This window comes from Ambystoma mexicanum, chromosome 6q, assembly GCF_040938575.1.
Source record: "Ambystoma mexicanum isolate Mex_15411 chromosome 6q, UKY_AmexF1_1, whole genome shotgun sequence".
In the NCBI taxonomy this organism is placed as follows: domain Eukaryota; kingdom Metazoa; phylum Chordata; class Amphibia; order Caudata; family Ambystomatidae; genus Ambystoma; species Ambystoma mexicanum.
This window is the reverse complement of record NC_090937.1, coordinates 1,115,464,683-1,115,488,230: the sequence shown is the minus strand read 5'-3', so window position 1 is coordinate 1,115,488,230 and position 23,548 is coordinate 1,115,464,683. Positions and strand designations below refer to the sequence as shown.

Below are 23,548 nucleotides of genomic sequence, written 5' to 3'. Positions count from 1 at the left end.
ACTCACCACTCTGAAATAGGCTGAAGATGCAGAGAAGTGACCTTGGAGGTGATTGTGGTACAAGAATTGATATTCAGCCTTCCATCCCAGCTCCCCTGAGTACAAGACTCAGGCTTCCTCAAAGAGGTGCTCTTTTCCACAATGTACCTCTTTGCTGTTTCAGTTGGGACAGACAGAGGTGTCAATTGAATAAAAGAGCGGGGAGAACACACACCGCCAATACCAATGCTGCAAAGGAATACAAAGATATTAGACAGTGTTGAGGTTAATGCAAGTGATTAGAACAGTTGAATTAAATGGGCAACTACCTAGCTAGGTATTGGAGTGGAGCTTCCCCGGGGTGGATCTACAAGGAATAACACAAAATGAGTGGAAATGGTCCAATTCAATATTGGTTCCAACTATATATAGAATTGATAACAACTAACCTGAATAAGGATATATTGAGGAAAGATATCCAGGAAACAGAAGACAACGACAGGAGAAAATAACAAACAGGGATGTTAGTATAGGGAAGTAGCCCCGGACGGCACGAGGGTCGCACTAGTGCCGGGTTGGTGCAGTTTTCAGGAAAGAGTTTATATGCACTTAGTGACAAACTCACAGGAAAGTCACTCAATGTCCCAGAATCCAACAGAAGACAAATATCCAAACAAGTCGTGGAGATAAATAGTAGCAGAGATGGGGATAGCCAATTAAGTTTGTACCTGAGCACACAAGTATCCAGAGTAGCTGTAGAAAAGTTCCAGATAGTCGACAGCAATTTGGTTCCGAGTGCAGAAGCGGCAACCTGGAATGAAGTACCGCAAGAGACGGAAGGGAGCCGGATGCAGTAACGTTCCGAGTCAAACAACCAGACGAGCACGACAGGAATAAAGGAGGAGACGAGGCAATCCAGTAGTCAGGCAAAGGTCAAAACCAGGAGTTCAGATGAGGAATCGTGTAGGAAGACACAAAGAAGTAACAGATGAAACCGCGTTAGCTTGTAACGCTAATTAGCAGCAACGAGCCCCTTGGAAGACGGTGGTTCTCCAGCATGGGGTCTGGCATGGATTCACATGCTCATGAATATTCCCCGTCGTCAGGCTGGGAATCCTCGGTAAAGAAAAAACCAGTATCAGTTTCGTTTCTGATCTGTCTTTCGTAGTAATAACCAATCACTGGTCTCTGCGTCATACTGACCACAGCCAATGACTGCCCTCTACCTAAGCACCGCCTCTGGCAGCCATCTTCAGATTTTTACCGCACGTTCATGTGTTGGGATCCTCGTGCTATTGCTCTCGAGCGTTAGTGCTATTTTTTTTCACGTTTTTTCTCAATAACTTCGTTTTTTCGGTCAAAAGAGCCTCAAGCTCCACCGACTCTCCATCCGATCAACGGGGACCCGTGTCGGATTCGTCTGCGCCCCTCAAGGGTGAAGATTTCGTCGGGCTACGCTTTTGGAGGACTCCAGAAGTTTCTCAGGCCCGGAGTCCGTCGAAGTTTGTACAGACGCTATGGTAGCCTGTATCTGGTCCATAGAGGAGCTTGTAAAGAAGTCGTACTCTGCAAAGAGGCCCGCGGGGAAGCCTGAAGTGTAACAGCGAGAGACCTTTGGCTCCCGGAGGAGAGGCCACTCCGCATCAACATCCTGGAGCTCCGGGCAGTGTTCTGGGCCCTCAGGTCATTTCTCCCGTCCCTCAAGGGCAAGGTGGTGAGGATTTTCACCGACAACACCACCACAATGTTCTACATCCGGAAGCAGAGAGGAACCAGATCCCCAGCCCTATCCAAGGAAGCCCAGGATCTGTGGCATTGGCCCGTTGCCCAGGGGATGTTTCTGATACCCTTTCATCTAGCAGGGATAAAGAACACCATCGCCGACTCACTCAACAGGGAGCTGCGCTCGTGCCACGAGTGGGAACTGCGTCAAGATCAGGTGGTTCAACTCTTCCGATGATGGTGCAAACCCCAGATCGACCTGTTCGCGACGGCGATGAACTCAAAGTGCCAGGGGTTTGCCAGCAGGTTTCCCCAGCCGAGGAGCATGGGCGATGCTTTATCATCCCCCTGGGACGGCCTGTTCCTGTATGCGTTCCCTCCGTTGCTACTGCGACTCATCAACCAACTCAAGAGGATGATCCTCGTCGCACTGGCATGGCCCAGACAGATCTGGTTCCCGGACCTTCTGGACTTGTCAGCGTCCCCACCAGTCAAACTGTCGACGGATGCAGATCTTCTCTCCAGAGAAGGAGGTGCCATCCTTCATCACAACCCGGAGTCGCTGAACTTGCAGGCCTGGCTCCTGCAGCACTAGAGTTTGGAGGGTATGATATCCCGGTGGACTGCAGAGAGGTTTTTGCAAAGGCCAGGGCTTCCTCAACTCTCAAGTGCTACGGACGCAAGTGGAAGAGGTTCTCTGTCTGGTGCAGCGCACAGAAGATTAACCCCCCTGCGGATTACGGCCCCTCAAGTGCTACCGTACCTACTGTCGCTGGCCAAGGCTGGACTAGCGCATGCTTCCATCAAGATACATCTGGCAGCGATTTCCCGATACACCAGAACTACAGGACGGTCATCCCTGTGGTCTTATCGCCTGGTGAAGGAATTTATGAAAGGACTGTTCAGATTGTTCCCGCCGGTGAAGGCTCCAGCCCCGGCGTGGGAGCTCAACGTGGTGCTGACCAGGCTCATGGAGCCACCATTCGAGTCTCTGCATTCAGCACCATTGAAGCTCCTGTCGTAGAAAACAGTGTTCCTTGTGGCCATCACCTCCGCACGACGGGTGGGAGAGATCCAGGCCCTATCCTGCAAGTCTCCGTACTTGACTTTCCACGAGACGAGGGTGGTGCTTAGGACGCCCCCTCCTTCATGCCCAAGGTGCCGTCGGACTTCCATCGTAACGAGCCCTTGGTGTTGCCAGCCGAGAGGACTTTGCACTCGCTGGATGTAGCTAGAGTGCTGAAGTTCTACGTGGACCGCACAAAGAGTTTTTGGAAGACATCACAGCTTTTTGTGAACTTTGGACCTGTGAACCAAGGGAAGGCCCTCTCGAAGGCTTCCATTTCCAGATGGTTCTCCGGCTGCATCATGCACTGTCACCGGTTGGCAAACCGACCGCTGCCTGGCCGTCCGAGAGCCCATTCCACCAGAGCGATCGCAGCTACCACGGCGTTCCTATCTGGTGTGCCCCTGCTAGACATATGCAGGGCTGCTACGTGGAGGTCGACGCACACCTTCACGAAATTCTACTGCGTCGAACGGGATTCCAGGGAGGAGTCCAGGGTCGGCCAAGCAGTGCTGCGCAACCTGTTCGCCTGAGGTGAGCCTGGTGAGGAGGTAAGATGCTTAATGTTGAGTTTGATGTAATGCTTAATGTTGAGCCTTTGCCAGCCACCTCCCGTGGTTGTGCATGTGTGTACTGCTATGTATTCTTTATTCATGAGCATGTGAATCCATGCCAGACCCCATGCTGGAGAAGGAACAAGTTACTTACCTGTAACTGTTGTTCTCCAGCATGGGTCTGGCATGGATTCACATGCGAACCCTCCCGCCTACCCCTCTGCGGCTCTTCACTTGGTCATACTGCCACTTCACGTGCTTCCAAATCTGAAGATGGCTGCCAGAGGCGGTGCTTAGGTAGAGGGCAGTCATTGGCTGTGGTCAGTATGACGCAGAGACCAGTGATTGGTTATTACTACGAAAGACAGATCAGAAACGAAACTGATACTGGTTTTTTCTTTACCGAGGATTCCCAGCCTGACGACGGAGAATATTCATGAGCATGTGAATCCATGCCAGACCCATGCTGGAGAACAACAGTTACAGGTAAGTAACTTGTTCCTTCTCAGTCTTTTGCATTGTGGGGTCTTTGTTGCACAAGGGTGTAGTAACCCTGAAATATTTCCCCCCTTAACAACCAGATCTTTCATATGCAGATTTTGCTGCTCTTTCCTGGGTTTGCATGCCCTGTGTCTGAGTTTTCCTGAAAGAGGTCCCGCAAACCCATACCAAACTTTGCTGGTCTGGTAGCCAAAATGTGCTATGCGAGGCCACTGAAAGCACTAGCAACTACATGATTGTTGTCCAGATTACATTTTTTAAACTCTGGAAGGACTCTCCAAACTTTGAAAGCACAATTTTGTAATGAAGCGTCTGCTCCTCACAGTTTTAGCATGAATGAACCTAATTCTCCTCTAACTGAGAGCAACCTTTCTTGTCTGTTATGTTACTGGGCATTTATATAGCGCCTTATGTATCATTGGTATAATCTCAAAGCACTGGTAGGTTGAACGCCCTCGGAAGTCAGTAGAAAGGGAAAGGGTCATAAGGTGCATGTGTGCACCGGCTATGTGTCCAGCCGGTGTGGCAGTTACGTGTTGGCTGCTTCTTAGTGGTAGGTGTAGCGGTTGGGAGGTCAGGCATATGTGTTCATTCTGGGGGGATGACGCTCAGACTGTTTTGTGGCTGAGTTAGGCCTGAGGACACGCTTAAGCTGGCGGTGTGCTCAGCTGATGCTTAGTCAGGATGATGGAGTATGCAGCGGGTGTTAGCATGAGAACAGCTATACCAAATGTGTCATAGTATCGCTGTGTTCTAGATGAGTGTTGGTGTGTAGGAGAGAGTAAGCATGGTGGTGTGATATGGCAGTTATCAGTAATGCGTTTGAGGTCGGGCACTCCAACTGTACCATCACTCCATCCGTTCCATCCACTCCATTCGTTTCATCGCCTTCATAGGTTCCATCCACTCTACCTGTTCCATCCACTCTACCTGTTCCATCCACTCTACCTGTTCCATCCACTCTACCTGTTCCATCCACTCTACCTGTTCCATCCACTCTACCTGTTCCATCCACTCTACCTGTTCCATCCACTCTACCTGTTCCATCCACTCTACCTGTTCCATCCACTCTACCTGTTCCATCCACTCTACCTGTTCCATCCACTCTACCTGTTCCATCCACTCTACCTGTTCCATCCACTCCACCTGTTCCATCCACTCCACCTGTTCCATCTGTTCCTTTCATCCATTCCATCCACTCTTCCTGTTTAATCGCTCTACCTGATTTCTACCCGATCCATCCATTCCCATCGTTCCATCCATTCCCATCGTTCCATCCATTCCCATCGTTCCATCCATTCCCATCGTTCCATCCATTCCCATCGTTCCATCCATTCCCATCGTTCCATCCATTCCCATCGTTCCAAACATTTCTAGCAAGAGAGTCTCCTTAAACGTCGCTACCCAATCCAAAACATCTGAGAGCATTACCACCAACAAAACCTACCCGATTTAACTTCACCAAAGTTTCTATTCTTGAAGTGGAAAGAAGTATCTTGTCCTTGAAACCGTCTAATTGCCAGGCGATCTTTGCCCCGCACAGCTTATCAAGGATGCAGCCTGAGACCTCTCTCCTTTTATTACTAAGTTAATCAACGCGTCCTTTTCCTCTGGAACTATAACCTCCAACCTTAAACAGTCTTTTGTTCTCCCACTCCTAAAAAAACAGATTCTTGACCCATCTACACCTACCAATTACAGGCCTGTAACTACAGTACCCTTTCTTCTAAAAATCTTGGATAAGGTGGTTTATGTACAAATACAAAAACACCTGGAAGTACACCACCTACTAGGAGCTAGACAATCTGGCTTCTGTCAGAGACCGCTCTTATCGACCTTAAGACCCAGGTTGACGAGCTCAGACAATGGCAAAGCTGCCCTACTCCTCCAACCTTGACCTCTCGGCCGCATTTGACTTGGTTGATCACACTATTCTCTGTAACCACCTCAACACAGCGGCGCACTTTTCTGACAATGCAATTACCTGGATCAGATCTTTCATAAATGGTAGAACCATGAGGGTCTTCTCTCCCACAGCAGCTGCAGACCCCATACCGATCACCTGTGGCGTGCCTCAGGGCTCTTGTGTCTCGCCTACATATAGCCAGATGCTGAGGGTCAAGAGGCTAGTGATCGACCCAACAGATTATGAAAATGAAGTCAAGGAAATGGGCAAGAAATTCATTGATCAAGGATATACTAAAGAAACAAGAAAGGCACTACACCCCCCTTGGTATTTGTGTCAAAATACTCGAGACAGAGCAACCGCATCAAGGCTATAATTAAAAAACACGAACACAGTGACATGCGACCAGTGGGTGGAACATCTGTTTAGAGGTCCCCACATTTGCCTACCAACGCAGCCAGAATCTCAAAGACAGACTAGTCGAGACAAGACCCGCACAGAAAAAGAAAATTACAGAACGTATTGGTACGTTTCCATGTTTAAACAGCAGTAACTGTGGGTACATAATGAAAGGAACATCAGTCAATCATCCGTATTCAGGGGAAATGATCAAATTAAAAGCTATGCCACATGTGATTCACAGAATGTAATATATGCGATCAAATGTCCTTGCGGCCTATACTATGTAGGCCAGACACAGAGGGTGGCCAAGGCCGAAGGAATGAACATAGATCATGTATACGGAACCTGAATAAAAACTCGGCAGTGGCCAGGCACTGGCAGGACAAACGTAGCTTGGCTCAGATCAAATATGTAATTCTGGAGGCACTACAGAGAAGAGACCAACATGAGAATTTCCAGAAGAGATTGGACCAAGGTGAAATGTTTTGGATAGATCGGCTTCGCTCTTTGACACCGAAAGGGCTGAATGAGGAGATTAACTATATGTGCTTTTTATAGAGAATGTTCAACAATAGGATTCATCTGAACATTAAGGACCTGTGGCATATTTGATGACCACATAGTTGTACTCTGTAATTTTTGATACACACTGAACTATTAGATGTAACAAGTTGTGATCTTGTGCTCTAGAGATTTGCATATGATCTTTGTATAGAAAGTGTCAAGCAATGGGAGTAATAATGAGTAACAAACAGTGGTACCGTTATAATTTTTGATGTGTACTGATTTGTTGTAAATCTTTTTATAATGTTGTGATCTTGTGCTTAATAGCATTTTGAGTTGCACTGCTTCCTACTCTTTAGTTTAATAAACACAGAATCAAAGTATGTGTCATTCGAGTAAGAGATCACTTGTTGTTGTTAAGCAGAAACCTGTGCAGTTCCCTCTGGGACCACTGCAAAAGATTTAGGACTGCAGGTGTTTGGCAGTAAACCCACTTGGTAGCAATCTGTACCACACAGATTCACTTGGTAGCTGTGGCTGAGAAGTCATACTTCCTTCAAGAAGAGTTAGGCAGTATACAGAGTATTCACAGTAAGTCAAGAGGACACAGTAGAACAAGTAAACACTGACCAGGGCTTGGTGTAAAAGAGATATAATTATTTATTTAAAACCACATCTAGAAAAACACACAGGCACTAATAGTAAGCAATTCAAAAACACGGTCACTAAAAGATATACACTCCCTTAAAAGAATATTAGACAAGTCTTAAGTAAAGCCTCACTTATTTTCAGACAACGATGAGCGCTTAACGTAGATGGCACTCTAATAATTCGTTTTAAAAAGGGAGAGAAAAGCAGAGAACAAGTTGAAACAGATCCCAACACTTTTACCAGAACATAACAAGAGAGGAAGGCAAAGTAAAACCGTGACGTTAGAGTTCAAGAGGCCGGATCCACTTTCAGAGGATCCAAACGAAATGTGTCCAGGGTCACACGGTTGCAGTGCACAAAAGTCTTGTAAAGGTTCAAAAAGGAGTTGGACCAAAGAAAGGGACCAGTTAGAGGGTCAAGGTGGCCAGCCCAGTCCAGAAGGTTAAGGGGTTATTGTTACCATGTAGCAATCTTCAGAAAGGGAGGCCTGGCGGACACGGTACCTTAAAGTGGTGAGAACGCTCCAGCGGGGGCAGTTCCTGGCAGCGGAGGCAAGTTGGTGCTTCGTCCGGGGGAAGAGAGGATCTCGTCGTGGAGGAAGACAGGAGTCTGTTGCACTGCCAGGGAAGAAACCAGCCGCGGAGTTTCTCGGGTACAAGGGCGGTCCGGTGATTCGCGGTTCAGTGTTGAGTGGCTATCCGGCCGCCGGGGTGCTTGGCACGGGCAGTTCGACCACAAACCGGGCTGGGGTGCGAAGAAAGAAAGGTAAACTGGTTGTGCCCACCAGTCAGGGGAAGAAGCCTCTCCAGCCGGGAGATCTTCTCTGTTGTCGGGAAGTGGTGAGTCGGTTCTGCAGGGCTCCACCGGTTGTGTCGTCGTGATAGGTCGGCTCAGCTTCTCCCTCGTCGGATTCTCAGGTCCTGTGGCGACTTCTGAAGTTCCAGTCCCCTGCTTTTATGCAGAAAACCCCCATTCACTCAGCCTAGCTGTCACTCAAACATGCTAAGTGGTGAGCCGGCCGGCTCACCACTTGGGCCAATCACACAAGAGTGCAACTTGAGTTACCAAGGTAACTCAGTCCAGGGTGTCTAAACCCCCTCCCACACCCCCTGTGGTACCCAGACAGAGTGACACCACTTTTGGAGGCTTCTGTGAAGAAGCCCGCCAAAAAGTGGAACAAAGGGCTCGACTTGGGTTGGAGTCACAGAAGAGAACACAAACGCCATTTTAGAATCGAGTGTTGGCAAAAAATACCAACCGGAGAATTAATATTAATTAAATAAACCGGCGGTATGTTCGAGGCTATGAGAATTAAATCATTAAAGTTGCTATTGGTAGCCTCGAACAAGGGGAAAATCCCATAGGAAAATATTCGCGGTCGAATATAAAAAGTAGTTTCCACTGCCACCAGCCAAAACTCGATCAGGGGGGACGGAGACGTGCCCCCTCGACTAACAGACCCCGGGGCAATCGAATTGCCCCGACCAGTACGCCCACAATATGATGGTTTGTACTGGTTTCTGTTAATAATTTGGGACTAGTAAAGCCAATGGTGAGTTTACATGCCCTAGGAGACAGTAGTCATTCCCAGGGTATGGAGTCTATGGTGGGGTGTCACTATGACACCCCTGTGTTACGGCACGGAGGGTGCTGTGTAACACATATAGGGAAAACACGAGACCCTATGGAATAAAGGACCCCATACCACATAAAACACATTACCAGTCAAAGGAATACCATAAATCATGTCCAAGAGTGGGAGCATGTCCAAGAGTGGGAGAAAGAGTCTCACTCTTGGCAGGAGGAAAAACCAAACTCCAGAAATCCAGCAAAGCTGCTGGGGGACTCACTAGGTTAGGAAATTCAGCCTAAAGAGAGAATTCTCCCTAACAGTTGTTCAAGGAGAAATTTTCGATACTGTTTGAAACCATGGTAACCGCCATTTTTTCAAAAAGCAATTAGACACATAAATGATCGCCTAACACAGCGTCTCATTAATACCCAGTGTAATGCTCAAATGAAGAGGTTGCAAGCAACAGCCGTTGCCATGGAGATATCCCCACCCTCGGGTGCACACTCGAGGGTGGGGCGCGAGGCGTAAGTGCGGCAGCCAACCAGCTGCACCACAACCCCTCGTACCGTCTCCATGACAAGGAATAAAGGGAAACTATGACTGCGTGAGCGCACGCGTTCACAGCTCAGCACTGCTAGCTTGGATCGAGATGACCAGGTGAGTGTTCACGGTATAGAGTTAAAAACATAGAGGACTTCAGATACAAACAAGGACTGAAAGCTTCTTTGTTTTAACAGGGATGGCTTACTGCATGTGTAACCCCACACATTAAGGACAAATCAGCACCCGACTCGGTATGTTTTAAACACACAATAAAATACATTTGTCGGGATCATATCCACACTTTAAATCTGAAAGGCATTTTCTTTCTTGTCTATTGTCTCGTGTAACATGCTGGGATGAATCGGCTGACTTAATACATGATGGTATGTGTATTTTTTATTTAAATATTGACATTATGTGCTGACCTTGGTAATGATTTCACATTGATCTGCAAAATATAAATAGCTTAAGCGAGCATTTAAATAGATCGAATTAGCTCTTTTGAACAAAAAAGAATCTATGTACAGCCCTGACGAAGGTTTTAACCGAAATGCATTAATGTAAATTGAAAGCAGAGTATAATGATGACCCGATTTCATGTTAGCAATTAATTGAAGTGAATCAGTTACCAGAGATGTGAATAAAACATTTCTGGATACACACCAAACGAGTGAATATTTGTTTACAAGAATTGAGTACTTGGGGGGGAAAAAGAAAAAATATTCGAATGTGCAACAGCCCCAAGGGGAGTTAACCGTGAGCGCCAGCTTTAATAAGGTGAAGTCACCTTATTTCTTTTTTGCTCTGTACTTGTATGGTCCTTGTGCCATAGGACCATTTGAGGTTGGCAGCTTCAGGCTAAAACTACTAGGAATACTATGAAACATTGATATGAACAAACTTTGAGCAAAGATATAATTACGTGGTGCCCACATCTCCTCTCCAGTTCTATCGCCTACATTGTACAACATTTTTACCAACCCCCTTTTCGATGATCTGGATCATCTCGGTATCACCTACACTAACTGTGCAGATGATGCCCAGATCCTCCTCCCGCTTTCTGGGGATTATTAACTGGATTTGGCCTTGCTGAACAGAGTGTACATCATCCAGGCATGGATGGCCACGCATGGTCTATGCCTGAATGATGATAAAACTGAACATATCTTTCTGGGCACCACACCTAGCCTAAAAAAACTAGGACCGGATTACTCCTCATTCATAATTGATGGCAACAGCATTAAAGTAGGACATGAGGTAAAAACACTAGGTTTTTATCTTGACTCAAACCTCACATTTGCCAAACAAGTTAACTCGCTAGCGTCCTCCACGGCCTACACATTTAAGCCATTTTTCTCCGACACTAGCTGCACCACCCTAGCCAGAGCCCTCATCCTGTCTCACCTGGACTATTGTAATGCTCTTTATCTGGGGGCAACCAAAGCCACCACTAGAAAAATCCAAACTCTTCAAAACAATGCTTGTAGAGTGGCATTAGGCATCTCCAGAAGAGACCACATTTCCGAGAAGAGCCGGCAGAATAACTGGCTTCCAACCCATGATAAAATCTTACTAGAAACGTTGTCACTTACCCTCCATTCCCTTAATAATGCTACGCCCACCTACCCGATCAACAGATTCCACAGACAGAAATCTGCGAGACCTTCCAGATCTGCTTATAAAGATTCTCTATTCCTAAATTCAATTGCTCTACAATTGGCGGTAATAGTTTCCCAGTGAAAGCAGCTAAACTGTGGAACTCCCTACCCCCCACACTGAGAATTGACCTACCCTACCAAAACGTCAGGACCAACTCCATCCTGTGGCTGAAAGCGAATGCTCATTAATACAGCAAGTAGCTAGAATCCACTGCCGGGAACCTATACTACCCCTCACCCAGATGTATACCTGTTCACCTTTACCATACCATCACCTCTACCTGTATATACTACGGTTGTAAGCAAGTTGTATGTATCATTTGCATTCTCGCTCTTGCACTAGCCACCTGTAAATAGGTTTCATCTGTATATTCCCTGTAATGTACTGTATTGTATTTAATAACTGTCTGTAAATTTTGTTTTGTAACTAAGCTTCACATATGTTTAACTGCTGCGCCCTTTTACCTGAGGGTATGTCGCGCATTATAAATAATAAAACAAAAACAAACATTCCCATCGTTCCGTCCAGTCCCATCGTTCCGTCCAGTCCCATCGTTCCGTCCAGTCCCATCGTTCCGTCCAGTCCCATCCATTCTACCTGTTCCAATCAATCCATCTGGTCCATCCACTCCATCCGTTTAGTAGCCTCCATATGTTTCATCCACTCTACCTGTTCCATCACTGTGTCTGATTCCATTCGCTCTACTTTTCACATCCACTATACCTCTTGCGTGCATTCCATTTGTTCCATCCACTTCACCCGTTCCATCCACTCCATGCGTTCCATCCACTCCATGCGTTCCATCCACTCCATGCGTTCCATCCACTCCATGCGTTCCATCCACTCCATGCGTTTAGTAGCCTCCAATATTTTTCTTCCACTCTACCTGATTCCATCTGCTCTACTTGTCTCATCCATTCTACCTGTTCCATCCATTCTTTTCAATTTCTTCCATCCACTCCATTTTGTTCATCCACTCTCTCTGTTCCGTCCCCTCTCTGTTCCGTCCCCTCTCTGTTCCGTCCCCTCTCTGTTCCGTCCCCTCTCTGTTCCGTCCCCTCTCTGTTCCGTCCCCTCTCTGTTCCGTCCCCTCTCTGTTCCGTCCCCTCTCTGTTCCGTCCCCTCTCTGTTCCGTCCCCTCTCTGTTCCGTCCCCTCTCTGTTCCGTCCCCTCTCTGTTCCGTCCCCTCTCTGTTCCGTCCCCTCTCTGTTCCGTCCCCTCTCTGTTCCGTCCCCTCTCTGTTCCGTCCCCTCTCTGTTCCGTCCCCTCTCTGTTCCGTCCCCTCTCTGTTCCGTCCCCTCTCTGTTCCGTCCCCTCTCTGTTCCGTCCCCTCTCTGTTCCGTCCCCTCTCTGTTCCGTCCCCTCTCTGTTCCGTCCCCTCTCTGTTCCGTCCCCTCTCTGTTCCGTCCCCTCTCTGTTCCGTCCCCTCTCTGTTCCGTCCCCTCTCTGTTCCGTCCCCTCTCTGTTCCGTCCCCTCTCTGTTCCGTCCCCTCTCTGTTCCGTCCCCTCTCTGTTCCGTCCCCTCTCTGTTCCGTCCCCTCTCTGTTCCGTCCCCTCTCTGTTCCGTCCCCTCTCTGTTCCGTCCCCCCTCTGTTCCGTCCCCTCTCTGTTCCGTCCCCTCTCTGTTCCGTCCCCTCTCTGTTCCGTCCCCTCTCTGTTCCGTCCCCTCTCTGTTCCGTCCCCTCTCTGTTCCGTCCCCTCTCTGTGCCGTCCCCTCTCTGTGTGCCGTCCCCTCTCTGTGTGCCGTCCCCTCTCTGTGTGCCGTCCCCTCTCTGTGTGCCGTCCCCTCTCTGTGTGCCGTCCCCTCTCTGTGTGCCGTCCCCTCTCTGTGTGCCGTCCCCTCTCTGTGTGCCGTCCCCTCTCTGTGTGCCGTCCCCTCTCTGTGTGCCGTCCCCTCTCTGTGTGCCGTCCCCTCTCTGTGTGCCGTCCCCTCTCTGTGTGCCGTCCCCTCTCTGTGTGCCGTCCCCTCTCTGTGTGCCGTCCCCTCTCTGTGTGCCGTCCCCTCTCTGTGTGCCGTCCCCTCTCTGTGTGCCGTCCCCTCTCTGTGTGCCGTCCCCTCTCTGTGTGCCGTCCCCTCTCTGTGTGCCGTCCCCTCTCTGTGTGCCGTCCCCTCTCTGTGTGCCGTCCCCTCTCTGTGTGCCGTCCCCTCTCTGTGTGCCGTCCCCTCTCTGTGTGCCGTCCCCTCTCTGTGTGCCGTCCCCTCTCTGTGTGCCGTCCCCTCTCTGTGTGCCGTCCCCTCTCTGTGTGCCGTCCCCTCTCTGTGTGCCGTCCCCTCTCTGTGTGCCGTCCCCTCTCTGTGTGCCGTCCCCTCTCTGTGTGCCGTCCCCTCTCTGTGTGCCGTCTCCTCTCTGTGTGCCGTCTCCTCTCTGTGTGCCGTCTCCTCTCTGTGTGCCGTCTCCTCTCTGTGTGCCGTCTCCTCTCTGTGTGCCGTCTCCTCTCTGTGTGCCGTCTCCTCTCTGTGTGCCGTCTCCTCTCTGTGTGCCGTCTCCTCTCTCTGTTCCGTCTCCTCTCTCCCTTTCATTTGCTTCATCCGTTCTATTAACTTTGTCTATTTTTAATTACATTAGGCAATTTAGTTTTCAGTTTGTTCTATCTTTATGGGAAGAGCCACATTTTCAACAATTTGCGGAAAGACGGGTCGTCTTCGGTTAGTCGTATGTGCGGCAGAAGTGAGTTCCACAGAGCGGGGGCCAAGCCTGAGAATGATGATCCACCTGACTTGGCTGAGTTGGTTTTTGGTATCACCAGGAGGCGGGCTGAGCTTGATCTTAGAGTGTGCAATGGATGATAGGGTTTTAGCTTGTCCTGAAGGTATTGGGGTCCGGTTTTATGCATTGTTCGGTGTGAGATGCATAAGGTTTTGAAGGTCACCCTTCGTCCGACCGGGAACGAATGGAGAGTTTTTAGAGCTGGGGAGGTGTGATCTCTTGTGCCAAGTGCTTGTAGTAGTTTGGCTGCAGCCTTTTGTGCTCTTTTTAGTTTAGTCAGGTGGTATGCTTGGATTCCGAGGTAGAGGGGGTTAGCATAGTCCAGTCTTGACATTACAATTGATTGGACTGTGGCAAGTCTGTTGGGAAAGGAGAGGTATGGAAAGATGCGCTTGAGAATAGACTTAGAGACGTTGTTGACTTGGTGGGAGAGTGTTAGGTCTGAGTTGAGTGCATCCAAGGTTTTTTACTGAAGAGGTTGTCGTGGGATTGCCCATGGCTGATGGCCAGGGTATGGGGTGAGGAAGAAGTTTGGTGTTGCCACACACCATGATTTCGGTTTTGGTGGGTTTTAGAAGGAGGTGGTTCGTAGACATCCAGGGATCAATGTCAAGTAGGCAGGCAGCGTGGTCGGGTTGGCAGTTGGTTTTTGAGTTAAGGAGTTTTCGGATTAGATTGGTGTCGTCGGCGTAGTTGTAGCACAGAATATTATGCGAACTGATTATTCGTGGGAGGGTTGACATGTAGAGATTGAACAGGAGGGCTGATGGGCACGCTCCTTGTGGAACTCCAGTATTGACGGGTTGGGCACAAAGGAGGAGAGGAGGGTTATTTGTTTCCTATTGTTAAGGAAGGATGCTATCCACTTGAGAGCGTTTCCACGGATTCCTAGGGAGTGGAGGCGGTTGAGGAGGATTGTGTGGTTGATTGTGTCCAAGGCAGCGGATAGGTCAAGAAGGATCAGTGTAGCACATCCCACAGCGTCTGCAGTGTTTTTAAGGTTATCCTAGATTTAGGTCAGGGTGGTTTTGGTTCCGTGTCGCGATCTGAAACCGGATTGAGCGGGGTCTAGGAGATTGTTGGCTTCGACAAAGGCGTTTAGTTGGGAGTGAGCGGTTCGATCAATGAGTTTAGCAAGGAACCTGGTGTTTGAGATGGGGCGGTAGTTTTTGGGGTCAAGAGGGTCGAGGCCTGTTTTTTTTTTTTTTTTTTTTAGGAGGGGTTTAACATGAGCAGTTTTGAACTCGTCAGGAAAAATTCCAGAGGAGAGGGACTAGTTTATGATGGATCTCGCGTATTCTCCTGAGCAGGTGGATGTGAATATTTCTTTGAGGGTTGAGGCTGGGCAGGGGTCTAGCGGGGAGCCAGATGGTTTCCGGGCGCAGAGAAGTTTGGAAAATTGGTTAGTTGATATTGGTGTGAATGTGTCCAAGGTCGGGAGGGTTGTAGTTGCAGGCGGAGGGTTGGTAGGTGATGTGGGTGGATTGTGCGGTGGGTGCAGTTTGTTGATTAGGGAGTTTGTTCTTTTGAGAGCAGTGGAGAGAGAGTGAGTCACAGTGCTTGAGAAGGGGTTGATTGGGTGGTGGTACAGGATGGTTTGGTGAATTCGGAGATGATTTTGTGGAGTTCTTTGCTGGGGTTCCCACAATTGAGGATTCGAGAGTTGTAATGGGCTTTTTTTGCTTTCCGGATTTCGGCTTTATAGTGGCGATGGTGCCAAGCCAAGGTGGATCTGCTCAGGGTGGTTTTATCGTTTCACCATTTGCGTTCAAGGGATTTATAAAGTTGTTTTGCAGTTTTCAGTTCTGGTGTAAAACATCTTGGAAAAGGGCCATGGCGTGCGGTTGATTGGCAAGTCGGCGTGAGCGGGATTAATGAGGTGTTGAGCCGTGTTGTGTCAAGGGCGTCGGGGGGGGGGGGGTTAGGCCTAGATTGCGTGTCAGCTTGGTCGGGAAGGATTTTCAGTTTCTTCCAGCATTTTCGTAGCATTTGAGGTTCTAGTTTCGGTACGGGGATGGAGGTGGGTGAGCGAATGCTGAAAGGGATAATTAAGTGATCAGACCAGATGACTGGGGTGGGGGGGGGGTTTAGATGTAACGGGTCGTGGGGGCTGAAGATGGCATCGAGGGTGTGTCCTTTTTAATGAGATGCCCTGTTTATTTGGGTACGAAGGTTAATTGCGTCTAGGGAGTCAACCAGAGAGTGGGTAATAGGGTTGATTGGGATGTCGAGCCAGACGTTGAAATCTCCTAGAAGGGTGAGGGTAGGATGTTTTAATTGGATGGTGGCTATTGAATCACAGAGGTTGCTCGAGAATTGTCTGTCGTAGCCAGGAGGTCTATAGATGAGTAGGAAGCAGTGGGAGAATGATGGGGGGGGGGGATAGTTTGACGAGAAGCGATTCGCAGGAAGGGATGGTTGGCTGGCTGTCGATGATTGTGGCAGATAAGTGTGACTTGAAGGCGATTGCTATTCCTCCTCCTCTAGAGGGACGGTTAAGTGGGATAAGGGAGTATTCTGTGGGGAAGGCTTCATTGGCAATATGGGCAAAGTCATCACAGAGCCATGTTTCTGTGATAAAGACTAGGTTTGGTTTGTCTGAGGTGAGGAGGTCAAAGATGCTGTGCCTGTTTCTTGCTACAGATCGGGCATTAAAGAGGATGCAGCTTACTTCGGGACCGGATGATGATGGGGGGGGGGGTGGTAGGAGAGAGGTGGGGTGGGTGAGAACTGGGGGATGGACCATGGTTGAGAGTAGGCGGAGGGTTTGGGTTGTATGGGTGTGTGAGGTTGGTTGGATTTGGGTCAGGTGAGTCGAAGGTGGGTTGTAGGGGGTTGGGGGTTCGAGTCGTGTTTGGAGAGAATTCAAGGGAGACGGGATTAAGGCAGGGTGAGGAAGGGGGAGGGTGGAGGGGATCGAGAGTGGGAGGTTGAGGTGGTGGGACGAGACATGAGTGGCGAGGAGTAATGAGAGAAGAGGGAGACCAGGTGTGTTTCCTTTTCAGGGTTTTTGTTGCAGTTGGAGCGTGAGAGAAGGTGGGGGGGTCGGAGGGTGAAAGGGATGCGGCTACTGTTCTTGCGAGGGCAAGACGTGCAGTTTTTAGAGAGGGGAAGGAGAGGGGTCGTTTGAAGATGGTTAGGGCAGTTGTTGAGAGGAGGCGGGAGGGAGTGGTGGCAGGGCTGGGTGGGCCTTTGTGACAGGGCGAGTTGTTTGTTGGAGGGGCTGCAGGCATGAGCATGTTGATAGTGGTCGGGTGGAGGTGATGGGGGTAGGTGTCTTGGGATGCTTGGCTCGCCATCGGGCTCCTCAGGCTTGGTGTTTGGTTAGGGGTTGGGATGGGGGCACATTGGACAGTGATTGGGAGTGGGCTGGGGATGTGGTGGGGGCCCTGGGGGAGAGGTAAGGATGGCAAGGGAGGTGGGCATGAGTATCTTTCTTGGCGGACCAGGGTGGGCCAGGAGAACTCATGACGTGGCTGAGTTTGAAACTATGCTGTGGTTGGCGTAGGATGCTTTTTGTTCACTGTTTCAAGTTCAACTATACCTCTTGGCGATATTATTCAGTTTCTTGTTTGGTTATACCACAATTAGGGACACATTCTAAGTTCCACTATACCACAGGATGATTATTCACACTTTTAAGGTTTACCTATATATATAGTTTGCTATTAGGCACACTTTCTATATGCTATTAAAAACCACAGTAATGCTATTAGGCGCACTTTATAAGCGCAACTAAACCATAGTTGTTGTTAGGCACACCTTCTACATGCAACTAAAGCACAGTTATGCTTTTAGGCACACTTTCTGTATTCTACTAAAACCACAGTTGTATTAGGCACACTTTCTAAAGGCAACTAAACCACAGTAATGCTATTAGGTGCACTTTCTAATTGTAACTAAACCACAGTTATGCAATTAGGGAGACCATCTAAATGCAGCTAAACCATAGTAATGCCATTAGGCACACTTTCTGTATTCTACTAAAACCACAGTTATGCAATTAGGGCAACTTTCTAAAATTGTGGGGATTGTGGAGACTATTTAGGGGTGTGAGTCCACTCAATGGAATGAATCGGGTGCAGTCAATGATGTTGTGAGTACACTTTAGATGTAAGTGTCTACAACAGTTTTGCTTGAAGGATCGAGTGGTTAGGGTAGTATGGTCTGAAGTAATTGCTTCAGTCCCCGCCCTTGCCACACTTATTGTTGGCATCTTGCTTCTCCTGTGGATACCTGCAGATACGATCAGGAGCCGTCTCTTTGGTGGTGTCCTTTGCCTCAGGGTACTTGGCCGATGGGGCTGCCGGGCAGAAGGCTGTCCTGGGAGGGCCAGTTAAGACCGGTAGGAATAGCCAATGGGAGGGGCTGGGTGGATCGAGGGGCAGGAAAAGCACAGGAGACCAGGAAGAGGGAGCGGGGTGGGATGGGGAGGCAGGCGGTCGAGTGGGGGGCTCGGGGACAACAAAAAGCCTTAAAATAACAAGAGGCTCTTAACCAACACTCACCGGCTTCCAGGTAGCAAATGCTCAATGGCAAGTAATTTGGTTCTAGCGGGTTCAGGCACCTCCTGGAGACCTTCCTGCAGGAGATTACACTGCACATCGGCATAACTAGCAAGCAACGTAGTGTTTGCTATGCGCGTGGAAAAGGCAGCTGCTGTGGTGATTTGCTTTCCCAATACGTACAGCCTTTTTTCGACTCCTTATCGGGAGACGCCTCTCCTGAAGCAAAGGGTACCCCTGCCCGTTTTCGGGTGGTGGTAACCACTAGTGAATCGGGGGTGGCATGGCCCTTAATGTATGTAGGGTCAGTAGGCGATGAGCAAAATAATTTTCCCACCCTCGATTTACTGCCCTAGTCTGGGCTGCTGTGATCAGGGAAGGAGCCAATCTCCTCTTGATGGAATTCAGAAGGGGAGAGAAGAAGAGACAAAAGGTGAGCAGAAGGAACATATGAGGAAAGTCTAATTTTCCGCCATAACACTTACCGGTCTTCTGTTGGTGGACCATACCTCATTTCGGGTCGGCGCCGCTTCGTTGGCAGGTACCGCACCCCGGCCCCTATTGGGAAAGGACAAAAGACATTACTGGAGGAATATAAAGACATTAAGAGGGATCGCCCCCATCGCTAACTCACCTGAGTTTACCATCGGCAATTCAATCCCTCAACGCATCGCCTTCATTCAGCACCTGAAATGAAGGACAGATCACAGGTTAGGAAGGCAAAAGAAAAGGAGGCTCTACACTTGAACTTTTGTAATCTTCATACGTTCCGCTCGGAAAAGTCAAGTGGATTTTGCCAGCGCCATTCTGAAAACCAGTGAAGTAACTGGACAAACACGCGCCCCTGCACCAGAAGCAGGATGGAGAGTTCATCCTTTCAAACCATAAGGTGAGCTTCAACCGGGGATTTCGTAGAAAGTTAGGGAAGAACGAAAGGGGTAAGGGGGGAGCAAGCACACTATTCTGCAGACTGTTAATCCCCTTTCTCATCTCCAGAAGGATATTCCTACGGGCCAGACGAGCAAGATTTGAGGGTCCTGTTCAGTCGGTGTTCCGAGTTCTGCGCATCACGCTCGAAGAGGCCACAGCAACCCAGACTAGACCAGCGCCTCCGTGGGAGTCAGGTGAGCGTTACAACTAGGTAACCCCTCCAGCACTCTATAGGAAAAGTGTGTGTGCTGGGTCTAGGAATTTAAAGACTAGTAAAGTCAATTTAACCTTACATTCTCTGGGAAACAGTAGTTTATCCCAGAGAAGGTATTTAAACCTTGTGACAGCCTAAAAATCTTCCCAGTGTTACTGCACTGAGGGTGCTGTGTAACACACATGAAAGGATGATGCCTATGGAGTTTTAGATAACTCCATAATTAAAGAACACATGAGTAAAACACATCAAAATACATGAAAGAGTGGGAAACAAGGCTCACCCTCTTTCCAGGTAAAAAAATCAAGTCCTTAAAATCCAGCAAAGTTGCTGGGGGTCTCTAAGGTGAAGGGAATTAGTACATTTATGATAATTCTCCCTAACCGACATCCATCTCGGAGCTGGTTGAATTCCCACAGAGTTACTGCTGGAAACCGTAGACCCATGGAGAGAAACACCAGTTTGTGTGTTGCTTTTAAGTTGGCCAAGAGCTCCAGGCAGATCCTCTGGTCTACCAGGAAGCCGGACTGGCAGAGCCTGAGCCCCCCTCAGTGTGCGGGACCGCAGAAGCAAGGAAAATCCATCTCGCCAGCCAGGAACCGCAGTGTTGCCATTTGCGGTAAACGCGAGGAACTGAAACACTGTTTGCTAGTTGCCAGTTTTGACCGACGCAGTGCAGGAGTCCCCTGACGTCTTCCCTCCTGTCCCCACTACTGAGGCCCAGGAACAGTGAGATCTGCAGAGCTGCAAAGGGAGTCATCTGCTGCATCTTTTCTTCATTTTAAAGTTACTGTATAAAGTCTAAGAGGATTTACCTCTTGCTGTAGAGTTTCTTGCATCTTCTACTACTCACAAGTCTAACATCGTGTGGCCCTACATTGATTCATCTTTATGAGAAATTAACAAGAGAAAGTCAATGCTGAGACCCATCCTCCGTTCTCTTGTGTGGTCATGGACAGAGGCATTTGATTGGTGAGTACTATGTCTGAGTAAGACATTTTTCCCAATTACTTGGTGGGTTCTTGGATTGGTAGTATATAAATATTGGGTAGTGTAACCAACCGGGAGTAAGACTCTGACACAAGGACATTGTGGTGGTTGACGAAGACTTTAATAAAAGTAAAAAGAGGGTTGGAGAAAGTCCTAGCTCGCCCTAACTCTGAGGGGTTTCTCTGCCTCAAAGAAACTTAATGATGTCTGTCAGAATGTCCAAAATAAAGTTCTCCGTCCTGTGTCCAATCCCAACTTGTCCCCCTACATGCTAAACTCAAGATAAGTATAAGTGAAAAGGGAAATAGTTTTAACATAAAGTTCCAATCGATGCAAAAAGAAATAAATGACCAAAGTTTCACAAATCTCAGGAGATGATTCCCTTCCCCTGAGTTTCTCACGCTCTTTGCAATTCCGATTCAAAGGATATGGTTCTTTTGCTTGATCTCACTTTCACAATTTACAATGCCAATAAGTTATTTCTCTTCTCTTAGCTCCTCTAGGTTTTCAAGCAATACAAAGGAAATGACTCCCTTTCCCTGGTTGCAATGTTCACAGTACACAATTCCCATCACTAGAGGAATGCCTCCCTTCCCCTTGGTTGCAATGTTTAAGTTTCAACTCCAGGGGGAATGACTCCCCTCCCCTGGATTTCATACTCAAGAGGACGACTCCCTCCTCTTGATCTCGGTTTGTATGCAAATTCTTGTCAAGCATAGGAGTGAGCCCCAGACTCCCCCCCCCCCCCCCCCCTGTCAGTCTGGTACACTCTCCTCCTTTGCTTTCAAACACTTGTCATAACCCAATTCGGAGCGGGTTCCAGACATGCAATCCGTTTACTCTCCTACCAGGACTTTCTTAATGTGTAACAGTTCCATACTTTTATATATTCTTCAGTCAACCATTGGGTCCTCGACCCGATTTGACTTGCTTCATTCAACAATTGACTTTGACGTCCCAGCTCCCGCTTGGGTTCAACCAGTTCATGTAATTTTCCTTCAGTGGTATATTCAACAATTGCCTTGACGTCTCAGCTCCCCTGCTCGGGTTCAGTTCATTTAATTTTCCTTTCAATGGTGTGCAGTGTTCACCACTAAGCGCTTCAGCGTCTCAACTCCTCTTTCTGGACTCGCCCGTTTCTCCTGGCTTCTTCGGTGTTATCCGCGATCTGCAATTCTCTCAGCGGCTCGCTTTGTCCTCTTGCGTCTCGTCGGGCCTCTGGTACCTGTGATGCCTCGACATTCGTTAGTGTCCTCTGTTCTTGGCCTCTACGTGGCAAACCTCTGGCTTCTGAACCTCTTGCGACAGTGCCTCCAGGAGCTTTCTTGAACCCTGCTGCAAATTTCTTCTGCTCGGTTTCCCTGCATCAGGAGTAGTGGTTCTCAATTTTTCTTGACGCTTGATGTTTTTAAACATCCGGGCACCTATTTGATCCTTCCAATAACTACAGCCCTTTATTTTGGCTTCCTGGCTTCAGCGCTCTGCATTGCTCTAATGCTCTTCTTCGTCTCAGTCATTTTACAAGGGTATGAAAGAGCCTTGTTAGTTTGGACTGGATGATCCTGTTTTATATTACAGTATGCTAAAGGGGATTGGAAATTGAAGCGGTTGGTGTTATACCGTGAGTGAAAAGGAGATACCATGTTCCAGCTAGCGAGTCCACCTCCTTCCAATGTGGTTTGTCGCCCCAACCCCCCCGTCTTATGGTCCTCCTTCAGCCACCCACACACCAATGCCAGGATCAGGTAGCAGCTGCCTTTTCCTGGCCTTATGGGGAGAGAGTTTGCTGGGAGAGGCAGTGATAAAGTTGCTAGATTCACCACAGTAGACTTTATGCTTAAACTATAATTTTGGAATCAAGTTTGTCGTATTTGTAGACATTTATTCAAACATGTGGAGAATTGTTTCTGAATTCCCGAAATAGCAGATCATGAAAATGTCACTGCAAGCGCAGCTCTCTGAATTGCTCCTTATAAACACATTTGTGTCAATTTAAACACTCCATAATCATTCTCTGCCTGTAATTGGTGACTTTGAATGCCGGTTGGAACTAGTAACATTATTGTATGCATACTTGTAGACATTTTATGTTTTTGAAATGGCTTAATTAGCCTCACCTACATTTTTTCTTGTAATGCATTTTTTGATTATGCTTTGAGTAATAAACTGTGAGTGCCATGAGTTACCTTGCTTAATCTGTTTGTCCTTTTTAGGTCATTACAAAAGTTCCTCTGATAGAAATCCTCCAGTCAGCCCGCAGTCTTCAGTGGACAGTGAGCTGAGCACTTCTGAGATGGATGAGGATTCAGTAGGATCAGGATATAAGTTAAACGATGTTACCGATGTTCAGATTCTCGCACGGATGCAAGAGGAAAGTAAGTATCACTGTTCTCTGCAACAGGCCTAATTAATTACCTTGTTTTCATGTTCTAATAGTTAAATAAGAACTGCCTGCTGATGTGACTGACGTGGTGAGAACATGTTACGTCTTATTTGTAACACCTGACCTCAGAAGCCCAATGTATTTTATTTATTTTTTTACATTTATAAAGTGCACAAGGCATCCCTTGGGCATCGTGGCGCTGTTAGAGACAAGCTTGCTTTGTTGCAGAAGTGACAGACACGTCAAGCGTGAGCAGAGAGCAGTCAGAGGTTCGTACAGTTATAGGCGAACCTGGTAACTGCTAGTAAATGAACAGGAGTTGAAAATGCAATGTGCTTAACAAGATGGCATGGTGGAGCTGATGTGTGCACTTGTGTCTTAGATGAATAACCTAGTTTTCAAGGCTTTGCGGAAAGCATAGTGAGAAGGTTCATTCCTGAGGGAGGGGTGGCAGGGCATTCCATTGTTTGGAGGCAAATGAAGGGGAAGCTTGCACCACCCGCCTTGGCGCGCTTAACCCTGGGGTTGTAGAGCTGGTTAGCGTAAAGGGCCCCCAGTAGGCCTGCTTGAGACTGCAGACTTTTTTCTGCGACAGGTATGCTGGGACTGTGTGTTAGGCATTTGTGGATGGCAAGTGCCTTAGCTGAAATGTGTTCCCTCTTTGGTATGTTCAGAGCCGCGTGGAGAGCATTATTTTGAATAATTTGCAATCTGTTGACATTTTTTGCTGAGGTACCAGCTAATGGTACATTGCAGTA

At 48.2% G+C, this 23,548-nt stretch overlaps 1 protein-coding gene across 1 annotated transcript in view; it reads left to right on the top strand.

The window, feature by feature from the left end:
- Window positions 1-23,548, top strand: part of SLAIN2 (SLAIN motif family member 2) — a 786,196-nt gene that overhangs the window by 372,621 nt on the left and 390,027 nt on the right. Inside the window, exon 4 of the mRNA XM_069631699.1 lies at window positions 22,621-22,782. Within this exon, the coding sequence (XP_069487800.1) occupies window positions 22,621-22,782 (162 nt within the window). The remainder of the gene's footprint in view (window positions 1-22,620; window positions 22,783-23,548) is intronic.